Source organism: Periplaneta americana, chromosome 12 (genome assembly GCF_040183065.1).
Source record: "Periplaneta americana isolate PAMFEO1 chromosome 12, P.americana_PAMFEO1_priV1, whole genome shotgun sequence".
Classification (NCBI taxonomy): Eukaryota; Metazoa; Arthropoda; class Insecta; order Blattodea; family Blattidae; genus Periplaneta; species Periplaneta americana.
In genome coordinates this window covers 109391419-109415216 of record NC_091128.1, presented here as the reverse complement: position 1 = coordinate 109415216, position 23798 = coordinate 109391419, and the positions used below count along the sequence as shown (strand labels likewise).

General features: G+C 34.1%; 1 protein-coding gene across 1 annotated transcript in view; it reads right to left on the bottom strand.

The window, feature by feature from the left end:
- Positions 1-23798, bottom strand: part of LOC138710800 (nonsense-mediated mRNA decay factor SMG7-like) — a 49149-nt gene that overhangs the window by 21444 nt on the left and 3907 nt on the right. The window contains exons 2-15 of the mRNA XM_069841923.1: positions 18034-18098; positions 16033-16120; positions 15702-15830; positions 12719-12840; positions 12374-12535; positions 9276-9458; positions 8959-9142; positions 8563-8779; positions 7405-7548; positions 7234-7309; positions 6689-6805; positions 5422-5696; positions 4903-5111; positions 2047-3108 (exon numbers count right to left, since the gene is read on the bottom strand). Of these exons, the coding sequence (XP_069698024.1) occupies positions 2047-3108; positions 4903-5111; positions 5422-5696; positions 6689-6805; positions 7234-7309; positions 7405-7548; positions 8563-8779; positions 8959-9142; positions 9276-9458; positions 12374-12535; positions 12719-12840; positions 15702-15830; positions 16033-16120; positions 18034-18065 (3000 nt within the window). The 5' untranslated portion in view covers positions 18066-18098. The remainder of the gene's footprint in view (positions 1-2046; positions 3109-4902; positions 5112-5421; positions 5697-6688; positions 6806-7233; positions 7310-7404; positions 7549-8562; positions 8780-8958; positions 9143-9275; positions 9459-12373; positions 12536-12718; positions 12841-15701; positions 15831-16032; positions 16121-18033; positions 18099-23798) is intronic.

Genomic DNA, 23798 nt, shown 5'->3' with positions numbered 1-23798 from the left:
CAATCTTCATTGAAACATAAACCGACGTAGCTGCGGCGACCGCTCGTCATTGCATTATGTGTCTGGCCGCCAACAGCAAACATTTTGAACATCTAAAGTAACCATGTTCTTAATTGAAGACAGTACTACATGTGTGATAGGTATTTAAATGTAAAACAAACACATAATAAATAGTTTTCGTTCCTTAAAGAGTGTATACATTTTCTTGACGGACTCTGTATTCTAAACTTAATACTTATGTCACTATTTTCGATATAAACAAAACACATGAAATTAAATAACAAACCACAGATTTACTTCATTTGATAATTATGAGATTGATTATTAAGTTATGGAATACATTGGAAGAAAAGCTTCTAGAGCATATTTTCTCTGTATGTTGCACATGGCACCCAAATAACATGAAGAAAGATCAGAAAGCAATGGCATCCTAAAGGTCTTCATAACTGTTGTATCATTTTACAGAGATGACTATTCCAAACAGATCTGAGCGGCCCTCCTTTCAAACTGAAAGGACAAATAAAGTATTACTGCTTTCTTTTCAGATTATTTATAAACATAAAAATAAATTCTCTACAAAAGCATACAAAATATTTTTGCTCTATCTTCTTAGTGGCTAGAGATGGGTCAGAGCAGTACAATGGTGTGAACGAGCACTTTTGCTTCCACTCCTTTTGAGGAGTTGTTCACTGGGAGCTGTTCACAGAGAGTCATTCCAAAGAGAACTCCACTCCTAGTAGCATAGTAAACTCCCTCTTCCACATTCAGCTCGCATCATCCTGCACTCCATCTCCTCTCTCTACAGTGAGAGTTTTACAAAAGTGTCAGTTCATTTATTCAGTTTGGCTGATCAATCTGTTATATGTGATCAGGGCTTCTATACAAAGACAACTGTCACATAATAATTTTATGGCAAGCAATTGGCTACCAACGAGCATGAGCTGCTGTAAGTTAGTTTGTTCATTCAAGAGTCTACTAGTTATGTTCTGCCCACGAGTCACTGACACCTTTGTGAATGATCAGCTCTTAAGTAACAAACTAATTCGTCACTGCTCAAATGACAGAGTTGTTCAAAAGAATCAGTTTGTTCATGAACTACCGAGCACTATTCATGGCTAGGATTACATTAAATTCAGAAGAAAATGACAGAGTTGTTCAAAAGAATCAGTTTGTTCATGAACCACCGAGCACTATTCGTGGCTAAGATTACATTAAGTTCAGAAGAAACTGATGTGGATTTCTTGCAGTTCTAAAATGTTTGTCTTAAGGTTGGAGGCATAATTCTTTAGGTAATTTGTGTGAAACAATAGACATCATGGTCTGAATTAGTGGTTGTCAAATTTTACATGTTCAGGACCCAAGCTGAAAAATATTAAACACTGGGGAATCACCAGTCAGTACATTTGTTTTAAATTTAGATACCTTTGTCATACCAAGAACTTAAATTACTCGATATAACCAAGTACCATATTGTGATTTTACATAAATTAAAATCTTTTATAATCACCAAGCTAGTTTGACTGGTGAGCCTGCATATCTAGGATGTATCTTGAACTGTCCTTTCATATGATATGGAGTGTCAATTCAAACGTTTGTTTCTTTGAATGTATTATGAATCCTCTCAACAGATATAGAAAGTCAATTAAAAAGTTTATGGATTCATTGGAAGCAACAGATATGCAGTATCAATTCAAATAAGTAAGGATAGTACAGTATGGAGAAAAACAACACTGAATTTATTGCTTATCTGCTGTCCACATTTTGCTAGCAACGAAGTATTTATTTATTGTATATAATAGTTTGATGTATTGTGAACACCTTCTCGTGTGTTGCAGGAAATGAACACAACACTGAATACACAATATTACATACTGTACAATAAATAAATATTTCGTTGCTAGCGAAACGTGGAGAGCAGATGAGCAATAATTTCAGTGTCGTTTTTTTTTGCAGCATACCATATATGCGTTTATTATACATCATTCACCATTATAACATTTCAAGCTTGTTATAAAAATGTAAATAAACTGTAGATACACAACTTACCTCTGAATTTAGTCTTTGTGTTTCCTGGTTTCCTGAATTGGCAAATACAGACAACTGGTTGACATCAGGTCTGTTTTGAGAACTCTGGTACCCTGCATTATTTCTCAACAAAGACCTTGAAATGGATGCTTGTGTAGCAGTAGGCTGTGTAAAATTTCCAGGATGCTGGTTTGATGTTCCACTCATTAACTGGTGTTGCAGATTTATATTGAGATTTAGAGGTGGTGGTGGTGCTGACATCTGATGTCTTGAATGCCAATTTGTGCTGCTGTACAGATCTCCTGTTACCAAATCTGTCGGAGATTTCATGGACATACGTTGAACAGGTTGCTGAAGTATATTTCCTTGAACATAGTTCATTGCTGGAAAGGGCAAGTTTATTTGAGTTCCAGGAGTTTGTGATGATACTGACTCATCCTGTTGGTTACTGCTTCCTGAACCTTGCCTTGTTAATCCCTGTCTATCGCCTCGCCACCAAGACTGAGGTGGGAGAGGTGGACTCTCTTCTTGCCATGGTGTAAATGGCGGTTGACGCAACTTCATTCCAAATGACTGGTGGGATGGTGGGTATCCACTACCAATGTTTGAAGTTGAATTATCACTGAGGGGCAAGTTAGTTCCAGGAGAAGAAATTTGATGAAAAGGCATTTGACCTGGATGGTTTGGGAATGAAGGAATTTGAGGGGCAAATGAAGATGACAGGTTACTGCCATTAGACGGAACTGATTGGTTGTGGTGATGCAGGGCACCCAAGATACCATTTTGATGGGACAACTCACCATTATCAAAGACAGATGGGACTTGGGATACCTGATTTCTGGGGACTTGGCTATGCTGCGGCATTAAGTTATGCTGTGATGCTGGTTGATTTTGGTACGGGAAATTTATATTTAAGGACTGTGGGGATGATTGAGGAAGAGGATGGAGAACCTGATGATGCTGCTGCTGTTGTTGTTTTGATTGTTGCCATGCTGTTGGTTTATTTGATTTAACAATTTGTCCTTCCTCTGCACCTTGAGAACTTCCAGGTGATATGCTAGGTGAAGGAGTTTTAAATGTCACCTGCAAGGAGAAAAATGGATCAGAGTTCAATGTTGTAATATGAGCAGGTATAAATATCGTAAAAAATATTCGCACACACACACACACACATATACTTACATTGTATAAAATAGACAGGAAAGAAGACAAAAGGTAAAATCGCGGTTCTAGTACTATTAACTAGATAACTGCAAATATAATGTTTTGAGATAATTAGGGAAAAGCTTTTGTGTACCCAGTCTATTGTCTCCATGTGTAGCAATGCTGTGCAGCAGATTTTTAAAATAAATTATTTAGCTTAAGAAATCATAATGGATGTCTAAGTGCAAGCCTGCCGAAGTAGGTAACTCAAAACCATGAAAATATCGAGTTTACTAGTTATAGTATTAGATCCACGAAATATCATTTATGAAAACAAAATGCACGAAATTAATAACTGAAAATGAAGTCCTTATCTATGCCACTGTGTCCTAATTTGCATGTTTTCTGATTTCCCTCACAATTTTCTGCAAAATGTTCAGCAAGAACTTCCTACTTTTTACTTCACTTATTGAAATACTATATATCTTAAAATACATTTTCATCACTCCCTACACATTACACTAGAATTATTTACTACTCTGTTCTTTCCCTGATCCTCTCCATGATAAGAAACAGAACAGAAATTGCCTTATGTACCTTTAATGATCGAAAATCCATTATTTAATCAACAAGTATGAATTCTGTAACACATACTCGGTTTATTATAAAAACACCATTAACACTATTTGTGGAAGATGATTTCTTTTAATATAGAGATTTTTTTAAGTTTTGCAATGTCATAGATGAAGAAATATTCAAAGTTTTGGACCTATATATCAGCTCCATCATTACAGAAGACAAGAAAAGGGAAATGTTATCAAGATTCCAAGACTAGAGACTAACTCTGATGATGGCTCTAACAGACACATTTGTCTTTCCCTGGGTTACTTCATGATGGAGTGTAGTTGATATGTAGATTCGAAACATTGAATTTTTTTCATCTATGACATAGTTGGAGGAGGGAGAATTTCGCACCACAGTAAACGTCTTGAAAGTTCTAAGTCATCTTTCGTTACATACACTGAACTACAACTTGTAAATCAATCAAGTTTTCCTTGCCAGTTTGATCAATTTAAAATTCAAACAGTAAATTTTGAAGTGGACAAAAACTGTGTTAGCACACATTTCCTTGTATTTCAGTTTCATTTGCTACCATTCTATTGATTCTCCACTATAATGTAACCACTGATAGAAATGAGAGATGGCTTTGCTATATGTTTTACCATAACATCTCTAAGAATAACTACAGCCACTTTTATGACTAAAAAGGATGCGGTACTTGATTGGTTCTTTTGCAATGGCAAGGATTCACTCTCATAGACTAGTCTTGATTTATTTACAATTTATACACATCATACATGGATATTAGTATATTGACAAACCACTTTTCTTTTTGCCAGAGAGCTCCAGAATAATTACCATAACACATATTATTAAGAGTTAAGAACGAAGTAACAGCCAGAATGAACATATAATTACGCCTATATTCATCTCTATTTTGTGAATAAAGGAATTCTTTTTCATTTAAAAATTCCTTATAGAATCTGCAATACTGGATCCACTGTAACACTATACCACGGGAACGAAACATTAACAAAGAGCATACCAGGTAAGTTCAATGTATTTAGACTGGATACTTATTTAAAACACCTCATACAACAGCTTTTACCAAAGAGAAGATGACTACTATATAATGAATTTATTCAACTTGAAAAATAGAAAGAATGAATTTACCTGTTTGGCTTCCAAATTTCTCGCATTCTCTTGTTCTCCAAGCAATACAGATTTCCTCATGATAGCTTGCATTGCAACATTCTGTCGGCCTCGCTTGGTTATTACATTTGCAGAATGATTCTGATTATGGTTCCATGTCACTTCAGTTGCTTCTTTCTCTCGAGCCTTCTCCAAGGAGCCTTGTGGTTTCAAAATACCAGTACGGCGTTCTGAAAAGTGAAAAATTGTTTTAATTTAAGAGTTCACACTTCTTTTTCTTACTCTCTTTACTAAAAATTACAAGTCACGCATATTTTAATATCACAGTAATGAAAATACTCATTAAAAATTATAGCTCTGAAAATGTATTAATAAAGAAAAAAAATTAGCTACGAATTTAAAAGCAACCTTATATAAGAAAGTTAGAAAAATTGGTAATAACTGATGATTGTAGTAAAATTATATACAGTATAAAACAAATTATCTTTAACGATACCAAATGTAAGTACAATGATATTCAAAAAACAGATATGTACTCACCAACAACTGTATCAATATGAGGTTGCTCTGTAATAATGTCACGAGTGAGAGGAGGACTGTGTGGGCCTCCAAGGATTCCTCCAATTATTAGGGAATTATCTGGGGTGGATGTGCCAGTAGCAGTGCTTCCCCAACTACTGGTATCAGATGGAGCAGGGGAGGGGAGCTTTGTGAGACTCAGTTCCTCTAGCTCTCTGATCAGGTCGCAAGGAGGCACCTGTTGGCCTCCCACTGCTTCGAACACTGCAGCAGATTCATCTGCACCTGGAGATGATCTGGATATACACAAAAATAGTGGAAATATATATTACATTTAATTCATTTGAAGTATAAAATTAATAATTCAATTACTTTATACACTGTTATTTCCTTATCACTGAAACCTAAGAAGGTTGTAAAATAATTCTACAGACTAACTTCAAGGTATTTTTATATTGTTACATTAACTTACATTGTTAATTTTTAACAAGTGGGTCCCATAATTGATGTACTGATCTCACTTTTATTATTTGATTGTCCACAAAATGAAATGTTGTATATGTGAGCTTTTAATTATATAATTGTCTCAAGCTTTTTCTTCTAAATTAGATAATTTATTATTACTGGGATCACAGCAGAATATACTATTGGTATAATTCAAGAAGTGACAAAGGAAGTTAAACGAGGAAAAATAGGATAAAAATAATGAGATCAGCACTATTACTACAAACTGCATTTATTTCCCCACCGAACTGTTTGAAATACAGTGAAAGTACAGTCTGATCTAGGCATAACCTGCCTTTCCTGAATTCATGCTTTAAATTTATATTATAAACCCATGCTGCACAAAAATATAAAGAAAAAAGTTTAAAATACTGACACATCAATTATGAAAGAACCTCACTAGCAATTCATTCATAAAATTTCCAAGTAATTTAATGACATAAGTTTCGAAATATAAGAATAACATGATGATGATAATGATAACGATGATGGTGATGATAGGCTAATAATAATAATGACAACAATAACATTAAACTATAATAGAGAAACACTCTCATTAGGTCATTAGATACAGTACAACTACAGTCTAGTCACGAAGCTCAATACGTAATAAATATGCATCCATAGATACTTGTTAACCACTAGGATCGCTAATATCGCCTCATTACACACAATGCGAAATAGTACCAGCACAGTCTATTGTTCCTAGCACCCTCACAACTCAAGCTTCGTGACTGTATATACTAGACTGTGGTACAACTATAATAAAAAAAATTCTACAAACCTAGTTACAAGACGATGGTTATCCTGCTTGGACAGCCAGTTCCCAAATTCAAGAACACGACTGGCTCGGAGTTTATTTAGGGAGACTGGATCCAATTTCCAATCCTGGGAACTGAATCTGAAAATAAATTCAGCATGTATAATATAATTAGAAAGAAAAGAACTATATTTAAAATATTGCTACTTCCAACTCCTATCATACAAATTATTTTTTAGGAGTGAAATAAAGTGTTAAATGTTAATCTTCCGCCTCTTAGCAATACAGTAATTAAAAAGCATAGGAAACTCTATCTTCTCGCCTCCTATATATTTTCATGGCCTACATGAGGGGCATCTTTATCTTTTAAATGATAACATTTTATGGAACAAATTTAATTGTTCTCCAACTTTTGTAGATGTATTTAAATTTTGTAAACACTGTAGCAGATGAAATGAGAAGTCCTGTAATGTTTATGAAGCCAATTATATTCTTTGGTTGCATGTGTAAAATATGCTATACAAGTTCCTGTTTTTTTTTTAAGATCAACAAAAAGTGTGAACTGTTACCTAAGATCACTGAATGACTTCTCCAGTGGTATGAATCCTTGCAGGTCTCTGTCTTCTGGAAGAGGCAAGTAGCTATCTGAAATGAGATAGGACATAGAAATTCATTCACAATATTTCTTTATAAAAAGTGTTAAGTTAGTTTGTATGGCGAAGAATGTACTCATTACATACATTTATCCGTAGTAAAATCAGTCAGAGCTTGCTGGAGTCCATTTAGGAGTTTACATAGGCTGGGCCAGATTTGAAGTCGACTTGTAAATGCTGACTCAAGCAGAACCTTTGGATCAAGTCTAATCCAATCTAAAGTCAGCTTAACTGAAAAATGAGACAATTTATATGTTAATTTTACAAATTTTTATATTATATTTTATCTCATCTCTCCTCTTTACACTTGGCACATTCATGTTATCTTTGTTAACACTACTTTAACTATACTTGTAACCTGTCAGCAAGGGTACTTGAAATGAATGAATAATTCATTTCATAATTAACTGTAAATTCACTAAAACCTGTCTTTTTTTCCGATGTCGCTTAGTTCCTAAATGAGACACCAGAGAACATGTGTTGTTTTACGAAAAATGATCCTCAATGCGAGATCTATCGATCCCCAGAGTTTGTTGCAGAGGTCCTGAATCACTTTGTATATTGAGAGATATAGACACAAAGATCAACAATAAATTGTTGTGTTTATAGGTGTATATTTTTATACTAGCTCCTGTAAAATAAAATCATGTGCAAGAAAAAAAACACATGCGCACAAAAGACAAGTCAAGTATGTTCAATTGTTAAATTAATCTAATTCCATAGAAATGCCGAAATGCCTGTTGTTTCCTTTTCACATAATACAGGTAATATCAATTACTCTGACAGCAATAAAGAAAATATACACCCCATTTAAAAGTGGAATTAAAATTCAAACAATTTAAACAGTATGGGTTTGCAATTGAAAGTGATTCCTAACTTACTTCACACACCATTTTTTTTTGGATTATTTTAAGATGCTGTATTAACATCTCAGATTATTTAGCGTCTAAATGGAATGAAGGTGATAATGCCAGTGAACTGAGTCTGGGATCCAGTACCGATAGTTACTCAGCATTTGCTCATATTGGGTTGAGGGAAAACCTCGGAGAAAACCTCAACCAGATAACTTGCCCTGACAGGGATTCGAACCCAGGTCACCTGGTTTTATGGTTAGACACGGTAACTGTTACTCCACTGGTGTGGACCACACACTATTTAAAGTTACTATCCTTCTACATTTTGTAAAACACACATTATAAATATGTGGTGTAAAATAACAGCAATAAGATTTCTATTCATCCTTACTAGCAGGTAGAGCGAAGTATTCCAGTAAAGCATCTCCTTCTTTGAGTGTGTACACTGGTAACAAATAAGCACTGAGAGATCCAGCCATAAGATCCATCACAAGATGTTTCACTTTCCTTTCATCACTTGACAATTGCTCATCACTGAATGAGGTTAATTTATCTGCATCAACACAACTTCCAGCATGGTGTAGGGCGAACAGGTTGATAGCCAACATCTGTAATACAATTTTATATAAATTCTTACATAAAGTTAAAAAAAAAAAAAGAAAGAGAATAAGCTCTAAATCACATACTTAATTTGTAAAATATTAATTCAGTGACTATTACATAGTTATTTTATAGAAATTTTTACAGGATGACAATACATATAGAAATGAGAGGTGCCCAAACTCACCTGAACCAACTTCCATGAAGTAAGGCTTTCTGTAGCAACATGAGCTGTAAGTGTTGTTGTCAGAACTCTCACATACTTCTCTGCTTCTTGTAGATCTGAACTGTTATGAAGTAACCCATGAAGTTTGAGGAAAACAGCTACATATTCAGAAACTGATAACTTGCTTCGTCCCTCTACATTTAACCTATAAGAGAAATAGTTTATATATGCAAATCAACTTCATTAGGAAACTACAATAATGTAAATATATTATATAAAGGCTAGCAATAAATGAACCTACTATTAGCAATTTCGTACATGGTATAATGACTACTCACTGTTCTTCTGCACTTTTATTCAATGTACGGGACAAGTTGGTGGCAGCAGCTGGAAAAAAGTGACGAACTGCAACACTACGAACATAGTGGAAAACTGTGCTCAATCTGTCACCTCGGCTTGCTTCAAGGAGTGCAAGTTGGTTGTAAGGTTGTCCACTATTTGGTGCCAACTGCACTGCATGCCTGTTAATACAGAAAAATTTCATTAGCCAAGTTATATTAAAAAACACAACTTTACTCTAACCACGAAGGCATTATGCAAATTAATTAACTTTTTAAATTATTATTTAAAATTATGTTATAAATTGCAAGGTTATCTAGTGTTGAGGGAATTGGTGATAGTGAAGTGGTATCTGGTGAGATTGGTCTGAGGATTCGAAGTGGGATTACCTAACATTGGTCTTTCAATTGCAGACAACCCCAGAAAAACCTATCAGTTCAAATGCACTTCAAACCCATGCCCAAATGCAGTCCCAGATCCATAGGTAAATGTCCTACCATCTGAGCTACGAAGTGGCCAAATTAATTAGCTATGATTTATAGCTAGTTTTATGTCGTGCTGACCGCACAATATGGAATGAAGTTGCATATGTCAAGCATGTAAGGTTGAAACTATCTGGAAAAGGCTATAGACAATCCTAGTTTCAATTTTATTGAACCTAATTTAACATCATGTCTATAAAAGTGATATTTTCTAAAAATAAAAAAGGAGAACCTAAAATAGATGCATTGACATTCTCACCACTTGCATCCATTGATCTCACTTGTATAATGCTAAACCATATTATGAAAATTTGAAAAATTGATGAGAAATTGTGATCCGAGAACAGTACAAGAGCATGAAGTAGATCAAACTAGACATGTTGTTCCATTCTATAACATAAGAGCTGGTCCTCCTCCTTTGGTAACATAGTCAAGTATGTAGGAAGAGCAACACAGATCTTCAGGCTGACAGAATATAGTAGTAAATTGAGAAGGGAGAGGGGAAAGGTTTCTCTTTCAAAGCTCAAAATTTTCCCCGCAATGATGGCAGAAGCAGCATTTATTTAACAGCACTTTAAACTGCACAGGTTGTAGAACATCGAACTTGAAGGTGAGTGAGGAATAGTCGACAAAGTTTTGACTGGAATGCTCTATTATAGACAGGGTTCTTTTACGTGTTATAAGTCTGACAGGACAAGCAGAGCTTTACTTCCCTCCTGGAAGAAGCCATACAAAGCAAAAAAAAGAAAAAGAAAAACAAAACACACACGCACAGAGATACGCACGCACGCACACACAAAACAAAACAAAAAAACCCCCCCCCCCCCCATATCAACCTTTGTACAGCATGTCCTACAATTCTGTACCTTAATCATGTTTGTGTAAACATAAAATGCCATGTGAACTAATTGTCTACACAGCTTACAAGCAAAGATTCTCATGGGAGCAAATAAAAAGTTAATCTTTTTTCTTCCACTATATTAATAATGTCAAAAAAAGTGCTTATACAAATTTTGGCCACTAAAACAAGTGCTTACACAAATTTTGGCCACTCGAGTGCAATTACAAGGGCCGTAAAAAGTAAGGTTCTCTGGGGCCATTTATAGAAAAAAAAAACAATTTAATGGACAAATTTATTGGAACAGATACAGCAATTGTTGAGGTATTTTTCAACATATTCCCCACCGAAACTGAGACATATGTCATACCTTGAGATCAACTTTTATATATCCCTGTGTCATAAAAGTCTGTCATCTGGGATCGGAAAACCAGTGTGTGACAACACCTCTCTGTTGATGCCATGGTATGACAAATGTCTCAATTCCGGTGGGGAATATGTTGGAAAATGGCTTAACAATTGCTGTTCCAATAAATTTTTCTAATGAAATTGTGTGTTCTTTCTGTAAACAGACCCAGGAAAACTTATTTTTTATGGCCCTTGAGTAGCCAAAATTTGTATAAGTACTTGTTTTGACATTATTAACATGGTGGAAAAATAAAAACTTTCTTATCTGCTCCCATGAGAATGTTTCCTTGTTAGTTTCAGAGACATGATAGAAAGTATCAATGAAATATGTCGTTCCTGACCATGGACATGTTGGACATATTACTTCAGGATTGTACTACAACCACAGACTGAGGCAACATTTGGACATGAAATTTCCAAGACAATGAATTGGGAGGAATGAATCTGGCAGGTGATCGCAAGATCACTCAATCTCACACATTTTGATTTTTTGTTGTTGGGCCACCTAAGAGATCTGGTGTATGCTGAAAGACATCCCACCTGAGACAACTTGTGGTGGCCACCAGCTCGGCCATGTCTGCAAAGAGTTCTCAAAAGAACAACAAATTTTGTGTTTCCTCTTTTAATACTAGCCTCTGTAAACAGAGCGACTTCTTAGGTCAGTGGATAAAGGAAAATAAATGAAGTTGGCATTACACACAAAAACACTATCCACTACCACGATAACATAAGGAATTTGGCTAAAAAATATAAAGAAAAGAAGGTGACAATGGAAACTGTGGAAACATAATGATAAATTGCATATGATGGAAACTGTGGGCAGTCTTTGATGACTAGTAAAATTCTGAGATCTGTATTGGCATGGTGAGTAGTTAAACAACATGTGGAAACTGTGTGTGGTGTCGACATTTCATTTCAAGGGACAGAAGAAAAACAATATGAAGAGCTTGAAAGAATTACAAGTAGTGCATGCTTATAGACTGGGAACACGAATAACATTTTATTTAATGTATTACAGCAAGCTTCGAATTTACTACATTTTTTTAAATTTATGACATAAATTACTCATTTTAACTCGTAGGCCTACTTTACACGTCATGTAGAAATTATTTTTTTTTTACATGTAGCTTCCCAACCCTGGTACACTACACAATACTGCAAACATTCCAAAATTAAACCAAGAAATGGATTCGGAACATCTCAAAATCTGTGCTTCAGTGGCTTGTCATGATAATATCTTTGAAAAATATTGGAGTGCAAGAGGTCAAATGACTTCATTGTCAAATGCCTGGCATTAGAAAACAACAACATTCCAAAATTAGGATATTTTCTTTCACACACCATTAAATTATGCATAAAACGACAATACCTGTAGAATATCTCAGCCTGACGACTTTGATTCCTGTAGCGAGCAATATCCCCCAAGTGGACTAAGCAATGTTGACAAATATAGTAACAAGAATTTTTATGAGGTTGAGTAAAATGATCAACTGTTCTCCAAAGTTTGCCGTTTCCATACACGGACTCCTTCCTGTAAAGTAATAAACATTATTAGTTTATACTGAGTGTGTAATCAAACTATATATGTCATTTTATAAGTTCTGATATTCAATAAAGACATACAGCAATAAGCATAGGCTGCATAGGTTTATACCTCTTCCCTGAAATTCGTTTATTGTACACTGAAGCAGCACATAGATTACAAAGCTATTACCTTCTGAAAGGGAGGTCAAGGTCGAATGCTGTACAAATTTCCTGTAGTAATGTTAAATAAAAGCCACTGGCTGCTTCTAGACACCAAGACAACATGGCTTGTGACTCGTTACGTTTTGGGTTCTGGAATTAGAAAAGGCAGTACTGATATAAGCTACAAACAGAGCAACAACAACACTATATTATCACCAATACAATATAACATAATGAGCTATATTATAGATAAAATGAAGTATCTAATGACGGTCAAATTCTCTGTTTCCTCACAGTTACAATATGTCTTGCCAAAAAGAGTAACCAATAGTTTACAATGCTTCTTTTGTCTCCTCCAATTACCTGGTTGTTTCTTGCAAAGCATAAACTTACAAATCAACCAATTTCTTTTTTTCAATTCTTGAGTGTAGTGTGTTCATAGTGAGATATACTGCTGAACAAAGAGTGTTTCTTTCTGGACGTTAATCAACAGAAAAAAAATTGTGTCGTAAATGCATCAAGAAATTCCGAAGACAGTATTCCAATTCTTTTACCTGCACAAGGAGATTATTACAGATTTGTAAAGATAAGTTTAGAGAAGCAAGTTCCATTGCAAATAAAAACAACAGCAGACGACTATGGCCATCTTGTTCTCCAGATACGAACATTTCTGATTTCTATCTACAGGGAAACTCTGAAGAAGAAAGTATACAGAAGCAATCCACAAACAAAGGAGACCTTGCAAATGAAATTCATAGTGTAATTCAGGAAATTACTTAATCTTCTTAATGTATCCAGCTGTTTGCTGACAACATAAAGTCCACGATAGTCTATTCAGTTTTTGTTTTTCATGAGAAATGAGGGGTATTTTGATCGGTGTTCATTATAGATGTCTGTTGCTAGTAGCCAGAGTTGGAGTGTAATCAATATATACTGCAGAGCTGTGTCTTCTGCAACTGGTACTGATGATTTTAATTTAATTCTTTTGTGGTTTATGGATGGACAGTATAGAAGAATGTGTTCCAGATCTTCATCATGATTACACCACAGACAAGTAGGATTATCAGAAATGTGAAATCAGTGTAGGTACAATTGTGAGGAAATTACTTAAGACTGAGTATCATTAATTTATTGTAATGATACAAACTTCATAAACATTTTGGACATCTTCTATATAGACAAGCGAGTGGCATTTGATGTCCAGTAAAATTTCTTTCGAACTTTAATTTTCTGTAACTTCTATTTACAACGTAATAGTCAATGCATAAAATAGTACTCTACTACAAAATGTAACAAACAGAGGAAATGGAACTACTTTCATATAACATTAGTATCTAACATGCATTACACTTCTACAGACTAACAAGAATGAGTATGATGATGGCTGAGTGTACCAATCTCTTTTAAAAAATATAATGATTACGGATCATGAAAATATGATTAAAAAAAAAACCACGATCAAAATTGTGATGCCTCTTTACCAGGGTGAACTCTTAAGGAGATTGTATGTCATTTCTACAAAGTAAACCATCCATACAAGAGCAAAGATAAATACAGAACGTATGCAATTGTTATGTGCTTCGATTTTGTTATACTGCTTTGTTTGATTCGTTTGTTTATGAATGTACAGAACAATAAATGAATATGAAGAATAAAGGGAGAGCCCCGAATTTTTCAGACCATGAAATATGGATTCTTTTAAAGCTGGCTGGCTCTTACACTAATATTCTTGAAAACTGTAAGAGCGATGGACATCTGGAAGAAAAAAAAAGCTACGTGGTTAAAGTTAGACACAGAATTTAATATCACACCACATGATTTACATTATATTTAAAAATTCACATAATATGCTCCAGTATTTTTTATTACATCCAAGAAAATAATAATAATAATAACAGTTTTTTTAAACATATATTTTTAATGTTAACCCACAAGTTTGAGATTTAATTACTATAGTAACTAAACAGTGCTTGTCTATATTTTAGATTCACCAGAAAGTCCCCTACTGACCTGAAGGCATGTTGTTAACATGAAGCAAAATTTATCTGACAGAATCCATCCATTACAGATTGCAGTTCTGTCCTCGAAGGAAAAGAAATGTAGCATGAGCAAAAAGATGCAATAATGTTTGACACATGATTATTATTGTATAGTGGCGTGGTACGATGAATATTAGAAATATCACCAATCACAAAGTCAAATGTCCCTGTAGTGTGCAATCTTAATGTTGTTAAAACTCTGTTCATAGGTGAGACAGGATTATTTTGATCAGTAAAAAATTCCAGTCTTTCATTCATTTCATTCACTAAACATAACATGGTTTCTTTGCACAGACGAAATCTTTCCTTGTATTTTCTATCAGGTTTTCTTCAAAAGGAACCCCTATTTCCAAAATAATGCCAATTTGACGTTGGTTTCTGTTTAAATAATAAAGGTACATAATTTCGTCTTCTATTCCATTGAGAACATCAGAACATAATGCCATTTTATTGGAACTTTACCCTGATAAATTCCACTTAATCACGTCACCATAAACAGTTAAGTTTTACCTCAGTAAACTATCATGATGCACCGGGTGAAATGCGAACTTTACTCCAGTAAAATTTTGATCAAGAATAGTGCACTCAGCCATGAAACATACATTGGTATGGACTCTATTCAGGATTCAAAGCATGGTTATACGTGCAAAAGAGATCACAAAAATCAAGCCTCAAATGGGAATGTTGAGAAAGGCTAACCCTTGATCTACACACATAAATGGTATTCAAAATAGGTGGCCTGAGACCAAGTTGGAGAAGGAAATGGTGATGATATAAAAATGACGAAAGTGGAGTTTCTCAAAATACAATTATTGAGAAACAAATATATATTCAAATAAGAAAGCATATACTACAAAATGAGTGACTATTGGAAAAATTAAGAATTTAATCTTGAAGTTCAAGCAGCTTCAAACACACATAAACTATGGTTTGTGAAGATTACTATAGTAATGCTCAATCATTTCAACAAACCTTTTTATCCTTTGCTAAATTCTGTAGTGTTCCAATGTAATTTTTAAATCCATGATTCCATAGTTCCTGTTCCACTTTTCTGTCCAATGCATATTCTAAGTCAAGGATAAGGACCTGCTGATATATTCTCTGCAGAAAAGCAATGCTCATTATTAGCAAATAACAAGGATGCATTGTTACAATGAGTGAGTGAGTGTCTATGTGTGTGTGTGCGTATGTATGTATGTATGTATGTATGTATGTATGTATGTATGTATGTATGTATGTATTACTTTTTTTAATTGTTAAATCCACTCATATACAAATCATTTTTTCTTTCACTTTCTCTCACCTGTAACTGTTGTTGGCACACCCAGGCTTCATTGTCATTCAATAAGTCTCTTGAACTTTGAACTTTTTCTTTTAACTTTTCTGCTCTCCTAAGTAACAGAAGAAAATACAATGAGCATAATTTATTCATTTCGTGTATTAATCAAATTAAAAAAAAAAATTAATAAATTATGTAAAACACGAAGTGTCCAAGATAAGAAACGAAAAAGACAATGTACAGTGCTCACTTTGAATGGCAATGGACACCAGCTGAAAAATTCGCCTAAAAGGGATGTGTATCACTCAGTGCAGTAATTTTTCTACAAATATTCGTTAACTAATAATATGAACTTTATTAAAAAATTTGAGAGTAGAGAATTTTTGATATTCACAATAATAATTTTACTGCAAATATTGTTCTTCACTATTAACACTACTGGTACTACACAGATATTCTGATTCAACAACAGAGAATGAGACTGGCAATAGGAACTGAAATATATAGCATGTTTTTCTGCCTCAGAATTAAAATAAATCCACAGGAAAAAATCCGGAGACAACCATTTCGTGAATTATATTGAATATTTAACGTCAAATGCCAAAGTGAAATTCTTTTAGAAAATTACACATGGCCGCCATTTTATTTTAGTTGTAGAAGAGGAGCATAATTTACAGTTATGACACAACCAACACCTGCAGTAAGACATTAAAAATTAGCCTCAAGATAACAAATGACAGCCGTGTTTGAAACAGTATAACTGTCACTCTGGGTGCTGCAGTAATTGCTATTGTTACTTTATAAATACTTTTCCCATTGAAATAGAGTTCTACAGTATTCTACGATCTTTAAATGTGATGGCCATCGAAAATGATAAAATGAATTTTGAAATATAGGGCTAATTTACGGTTCCCTTGTACAGATACGGAAATTAAATTTGGAACTCCCTTATTGTATAAGTTTCACTTACAACACACTGCACATATGCAGTAAACAAGAGCTCCTGTACGTATATGCTACTTGAGGATAGTTGTGCGAAACTGTTGCCTACGTACAGGTAGACTCCCATCAAGACTCGCTCCAAATTTTAATTCCGTATCTGTACATAGTATATTGTTCCCTTGTAGATATATTGCTGTTCTAACAAGGTTACGACCTTGAGCGACTTCACTTTACATCTTTTCACTAAGATATATAACAGAGATAATATTTTATTTTCCTTTGCTCATTCTACTTGTAAAAAAACAAATGCATATATTTTAGCTTTCTTGTGTGTGTAGCTGTTTCTCAATTTGCTGTTATGTAGCTTGTAATAGAAAATGTTAAGATGCTTTTCCATTCACTTTTAACATTATTACTATGACGTCCTATATTTTCCATTACTTCCAATAAAACACTCAAAAGTTTATCTACACATTTCTTATGGGCAAATTACTAAAAAAAACACACACAAAGAAAAGACTATTAATAACATTTCAATACACGTCTTCCATAAATTCATGATTAACCAAATAAATGTTTATGTGATATCCTGAAGTTAATGTGAATAGCTTATAGCGATATTTTTGGCAACCTGAATTAGGTAAGTTGTAGTGTAAACTAACGCAATTTACTGTTTAAACAGTTGAAAACTCACTTAAGTCTTCTCAGTTTTCACAAAACTTGATCTTTCTTACATGATTACTTATTCACTTGATTAATTTACTGTTACATATAATATTTGAGATGGACAGTGCAAAGTATCTATTTATAAATATATAGGCCTATAAAGTATTGAAACAAACAGATAAAATTACACATCAAATGAGCTGTTTGAACATCTGTTTAAACAAATATAGTTGAGACTTAGAGAATATATGCACAGACTCAACAGATGTATAGACACATATGAATGATAATCATGAAACAATGATGGATTAAGATACCTCTGTTCTTTGTCGCATACAAGTATCAAAGATCTGATGAGAATTTACATTTGGAATGTTAACTACAAGTAATAGGCTAATATATAATAAATTTACTTACTTCAATGCCTGAATGGCAGCCTTCAATCCCATTATCTATTGCTCCTACACGCAGCAATTTTATATCTAAAATGAACAAAAACATATGAAAGTATTTTACATTATAAAAAGCCACTATTACAACATAAAAATTTGCCCTGCTAAATTCAAATGTACTTTTACAACAGGCAGCATAGTTCTTGACATTTAAAAGTGTGGCTGTATGCTACACTACAGTCAATCAAATGTAACGATGCAACTAAAAGCGGTACAAAATAAGTACTCCTTCGCTGAGCATAGACATACAGAATAGCAGCTGGCAACATTTCTCTCTCTTATACATATTAAGAGACTCCAAAAGAAATTAAAAAACCAACAAATCCCCAAAAAAAGTACTTGGTAGACACATTGATGGAAAAAAGCCAGTTGGAAGACCACTTAACTGACGGGAAGAAATGATACAAAAAGATGCAGCCAATCTGAGTCATATAAGAAACTGGAAGGAAACTGCAAGAAACAGGGAGAAATTGAAGAGAATAATAGGCGAGATCATGGTCCGAAAACAGGCCAAAGCACCACAGGATGACGATGATGAATATTTCTCTCTTTCGTCATTCACCCAATACAATACTGTATTTAGATTGTGTCAGAACAAATTTCAGTCAGTCGAAGATAATTGTTTTCTTAATAGCAGTTCTTCCTATAACGTACTTAAATTGGAACAATATCCTGACATGAGCAAATGTACGCATAGGCACAGTACGCAACTGCCTACAGTGGCAAATTTTTAAATAACAAATCTGCCTCTTTAAGATTCAAGGCTGCTATTATTCATTTCTTAATATATGTTGAATTAAAGTGATGTCTTGGATAATCTGAAGTGCTCCAATAGTCGATTACAGGAACTTCTGTCTTTTTCGACAATTTGAAAGTTGGTAATTTTGAATTGACTGGCCAGATACCATGCTTTTCACAGTTTTGGGTTATGGTATGTGCTTTGATTGAGATTGTTTATGATACATTGTTTTCAGTGCAGATAACGTCTATTATTCATGTGTAGCACTACACAACTAGTTAACTGAAAAATACTACCTATTCAATCATCTGAAGTTCTAAAGTTAAAAAAAAAATTAAATGGAAAGGTGGGAATTTTCAGGTACAATTTCAAGGCAACTCGTGGAAAATTTTACTTATTTAATAATATTGGCAACAATGACGACAGCAGATTTACCCAAATGTTAACATAGCTCTCCGGATGTTCTTTTGTACTTCAGTGTTCAACTGTTCAGCAGAATGCACCTTCTCGTGGCTGAGAAGAGTAACAAGTTATATGCGAGCAAACATCACTGAGGATTGTCTCAGCTCACTAGCTATCATTTCCATAGACGACAACATTTTGGAGAAAATGGACCTGGATCATTCCATTGTAACAAATGTTACATTCTTACATGGGTTTGAACATTTGAAATTTTTCTGTAGCCAACTACACACAAGAACCTGGTAACAGAGGATAGTTTGAAGATTATATAGTGCTAAAAATATAATATTGTGATGGTGCATGTTCTTGTGGTTAAAATTTGAAAAAATATAACAAACATTACATCGAAGGACATTGATTCTCAAGTTATGAAAGATTGTTGTGAATCTCTGTTATGATATTTCATGTCACATAAAAAAAAAACAGCCTCAATCTAGGAAACCTGCAGAACTAAATGACACAAATGTTTTCATTCAACAGATGTATGTTACCTGAAAATAATTAAAAATTTAGAGTAACAGACGTTACAAGAGTGTAACAATGTTACAGAGCCAGCATTGAACATTTTGTAAAAAAAAAAAAACATTCCTAATGATAATTTAAAAAGAAGCGTTTTGTGAAATCGACATGCTCCATAATGTCCTTTGATTGATAAGTTTTAAGAGTATTAGGCCTATAACTTTCTTACTCTACTAGCACAGTGTAATTTGTTGAAGATAAATTTTCCTCAAACTTCTTACTATTTAAGCAATGTGCTTGAAACCAGGTCTGGAGATTTTTTTAATCTACATTGTCATTTACAGGGTACACAAAGCAGGTATTATTGAGGAGGATTATTGTACAACAGAATGTTGTCCAGTTGGTAGATAATGAACCAATACCTACATAGTCACCAACTGATAGTTCTGAAAATTGTGAATCCATGGAAGGAACAATGGAAAGATTGAATTTTGTAGAACTGCTTGTTCCTTCCTGTTTTTTTTTTTTTTTTTTTTTTTCATGTTTCTTAAGTAATTCAACATCTCCAGTATTTGAGAAGAGGATAGGCCTACTGTAACTGTGTTAGGTGTGGCAACTTTCACACATCGGGTTTGTTGAATTCCTACCACTGGCTGCGCACTTTCCCATTTTTCTAAACGTTTTGCTATTGAGTCAATTTTACCAGAAGGGACATAAAAACAATATATATTGTGTTAGCTTTTGTGATGTCATGAAATTGCTCAGCATTTTGCATGGTAGCTTAAGGGTAGCTCCATGAAGATTTTTGATTCTGCTGTTCCTTTCACAGTCTTGTTTTATTGTGTACGTGAATCGAAAGTTGAATTAGCTGATTATTGAAAAGTGGAGAATTCATTTAGGCTATAGACATACTTTTTTGAACTAGACATCCACCTTCCCATTGCTCAGTAAGAACCTCATCACAGTCATCATCAATTTTTGTAATTGGTATAGAGTCAATATAACTCTATTCTTGACAACATCTTTCCATACAGTTCTTATTTTCAATTTCACAAACTGTTTATTTTAAAAGCTCCTGGGTGGTTCTTGGTTTTCATCTGCTTTCAAAGGTGCTGCTTAAATCATTAACTGCATATTTTCAGTCAGGACAACAGCACACTAGCTAATACTTATCTGAGACCAATCTAACATGTTTCGATCACATTTCACAAAATGATAGGCCAATCTTTAGAATTAGATTCTGCTCTTTAAAAGGTGTATATATTTTACGCAGATAAGGAGCTTATTTTGTATATATTTCTTTCCATTCCCATGCAAGGGGAACATCATATTCATATTCATAAAAATCCTTCCTTCAACAGTAACAGACAATGCAGAAGTTGTGAGATGTATTAATAGATTAAATAATTCAACAAGCTTTCTTACTTACTTCAGCTGTTTTTTTTCGAGGGCTTCTAGAAAGGTTTCACTGTGTTCTTTTCATAGGCTTCTCAGACGAATTTGCACTCTTATAAGGAGGACTTTTTGAAAAACTATCTTTCGAAATACGTGAATTCAAATAATTTGCTTTTGTCTTCTACAACATTCTTGTACTACTCTCTATCCACAATATGTGGAACCTAAATCACGGAAGTGAAGTGGGTAGGCATTAGACACATATTCTTGTACTATCTTCCTAATGGCCTCTCTTTCTGCAGCTTTTACTGATTTTGGCCTTTCCTAAGTTTCCTCATAATATTACGACACTTTTCTAGTTTCTCTTGAGTTTTACTGGGTCCATTCTAGTTCTGTATTCACGCATTCTCTCAGCAGCCGATTTTGGAGTGTTTTATACTGAAATGCATATTACATGGTCCATCAAACATCAGAATATACTAAAACACGTCTTATTTTAAATATAGGACTGCTAGATTAGGCCATAAATTAATAATTTCATCTATTTTTTTGTGTAATAAACATTACCACATTAATATGTAATGTTTGTTACGAAGAATTTTTATAAAATTCTTGTCTTGAAAAATCAGAATGTCCAGTAATTATGTAGATCACAATAGGAATTAAGATAATATAAAGTTTCATTTTAAGATAAAAAACAGTTGTTTAATTATGAAATTAAATTCATATTTTCTGTAACAAACATTACATGACCTAAGACTTCTTTTAAGAGTGAATAATTCCTTTAATAGATTATATTTCCACTCAATGCTTCTACATATTGAATTACTTTCACATGTAAATTAGTGCTAACTTCATGGCATTTGGTATTCTGATAATAATATCCTAAAATCAAATGATGCAATCTTACCAGACTGCCTCTGTAGCAGCCATGTCGACTTTGCTTATTGGGGGGAGGGGGGGAGGAGAAGGGAACAGATTTTAGCACCAAAATTAAAATTACACCTTACTGTATAAAGTCAATGTATTGGAGAATTATTTACTGCAAAAGAACAGTTTCTTCGATTAAATATAAAACTTTGTATTTATGTCCCACATCGCATGAAATGACCCACTTGTCCAAAATTATTGGTCGGTTTCTCAACAAAAGGCAAGGTGAAAGATGTTAGAAAGCTGATATTGTATCTTGTAATTTTCAACTTCCAATTCTCTCCTTAAAATAAATACAGAATTCAAAAGCCTGGTTCTGACACAGAATGTCTTTCCCTGCATCGCATATGGGTATCAGTTCTGGGACACATGGTGAAACAAAAAATGACAATTTCAAATGCTTACTGTAACAGCACTATGAGTCACAGCCGAATGCTAATGTTATTAGTTAGATCATGATCTCATGAACCAATGTAAGTTGTGTGACCACGCCCAATGAAGTCACCTCCCCTCGCTATCGGCATGAGGGCACCGAAATAGTATATAAAATTATTTTTCCTAAACTAACCTGTCACTGATTTGACCTTGCGAAAACTCGATTTTTCTCTGTGATCAGTAAGGAAACACACGGAAATGAGATGTATGTTGTCCTTCACTGTCATCTATCCTTTCCACCTCGATGTAGAGGATCGATGGGATTCAGCTGCCTGTACCTCTCAACCAGCTCCCACTGTCACAGTAACTTTCCACCCTTATTTCGGTGTGAAATTGGTGTCGGCTCTCAATTTTTCTTTTGTTTACAGTACGTAATACTTGAGTAGAAGCCAAGTACGTAAATACATTTGCACCTTAAAGTGGTAAGGCAATTGTAAAGAAATATACTAATGATATTTTGTTCGCAGGTTTCACAATTCGGCCTGTGATCTCGTTTCGCAAACATCCCTACTCACAAAATAAAATGCTATTTTTAACACTTATGTCGTAAATATCAGGAATGGTAAAAACTTCTATATACCCACCAAACTTTAAAGTTCAATTTCACAGAATCAAAATGTTTTCTTAATGTATATTACAGTTACAAACCAAGATACTACGTAAAAAAAATGAACCAGTCAATATCTTCACAATTCGTTTCATACTTCACATGATTCTCTAAAATAACTGTTCAATGCATAAAATGTCTAAGAAAGTATGCGCAACAGCATATGTAGGCCTATTACACATTTCATTACAGGATGGGAACAAATATGCAATCACAATGCATGAAAAACCACAGTATTATTATTGATTCATTCAAAAAGTTTCCAATTATTAATTAAATATTTTTTTAATTGGTTATTTAACGACGCAATAAAGGAGCAACTTCTGCAGACCTCTGGAAAAAGAACTAAGGAAGAAACTACTGAAGTGCTTAGTGTGGAGTGCAGCATTGTATAGTGCAGAAACATGGACATTATGACGAAGTGAAGAGAAATGACTAGAAGCATTGAAATGTGGATATCGAGAAGAATGGTACATGTGAAATGGACAGATAGAATAAGAAATGAAGCTGTGCTAGAAAGAGTGAGTGAAGAAAGAATAATGCTGAAACTGATCAGGAAGAGAAAAAGGAAATGGTTGGGGTATTGGCTCAGAAAAAACTGCTTACTGAAGGATGAACTGGAAGGAATAATGAATGGGAAAAAAGTTAGGGGCAGAAGAAGATATTATCAGATGACAGACAACATTAAGACAGCCTACATGGT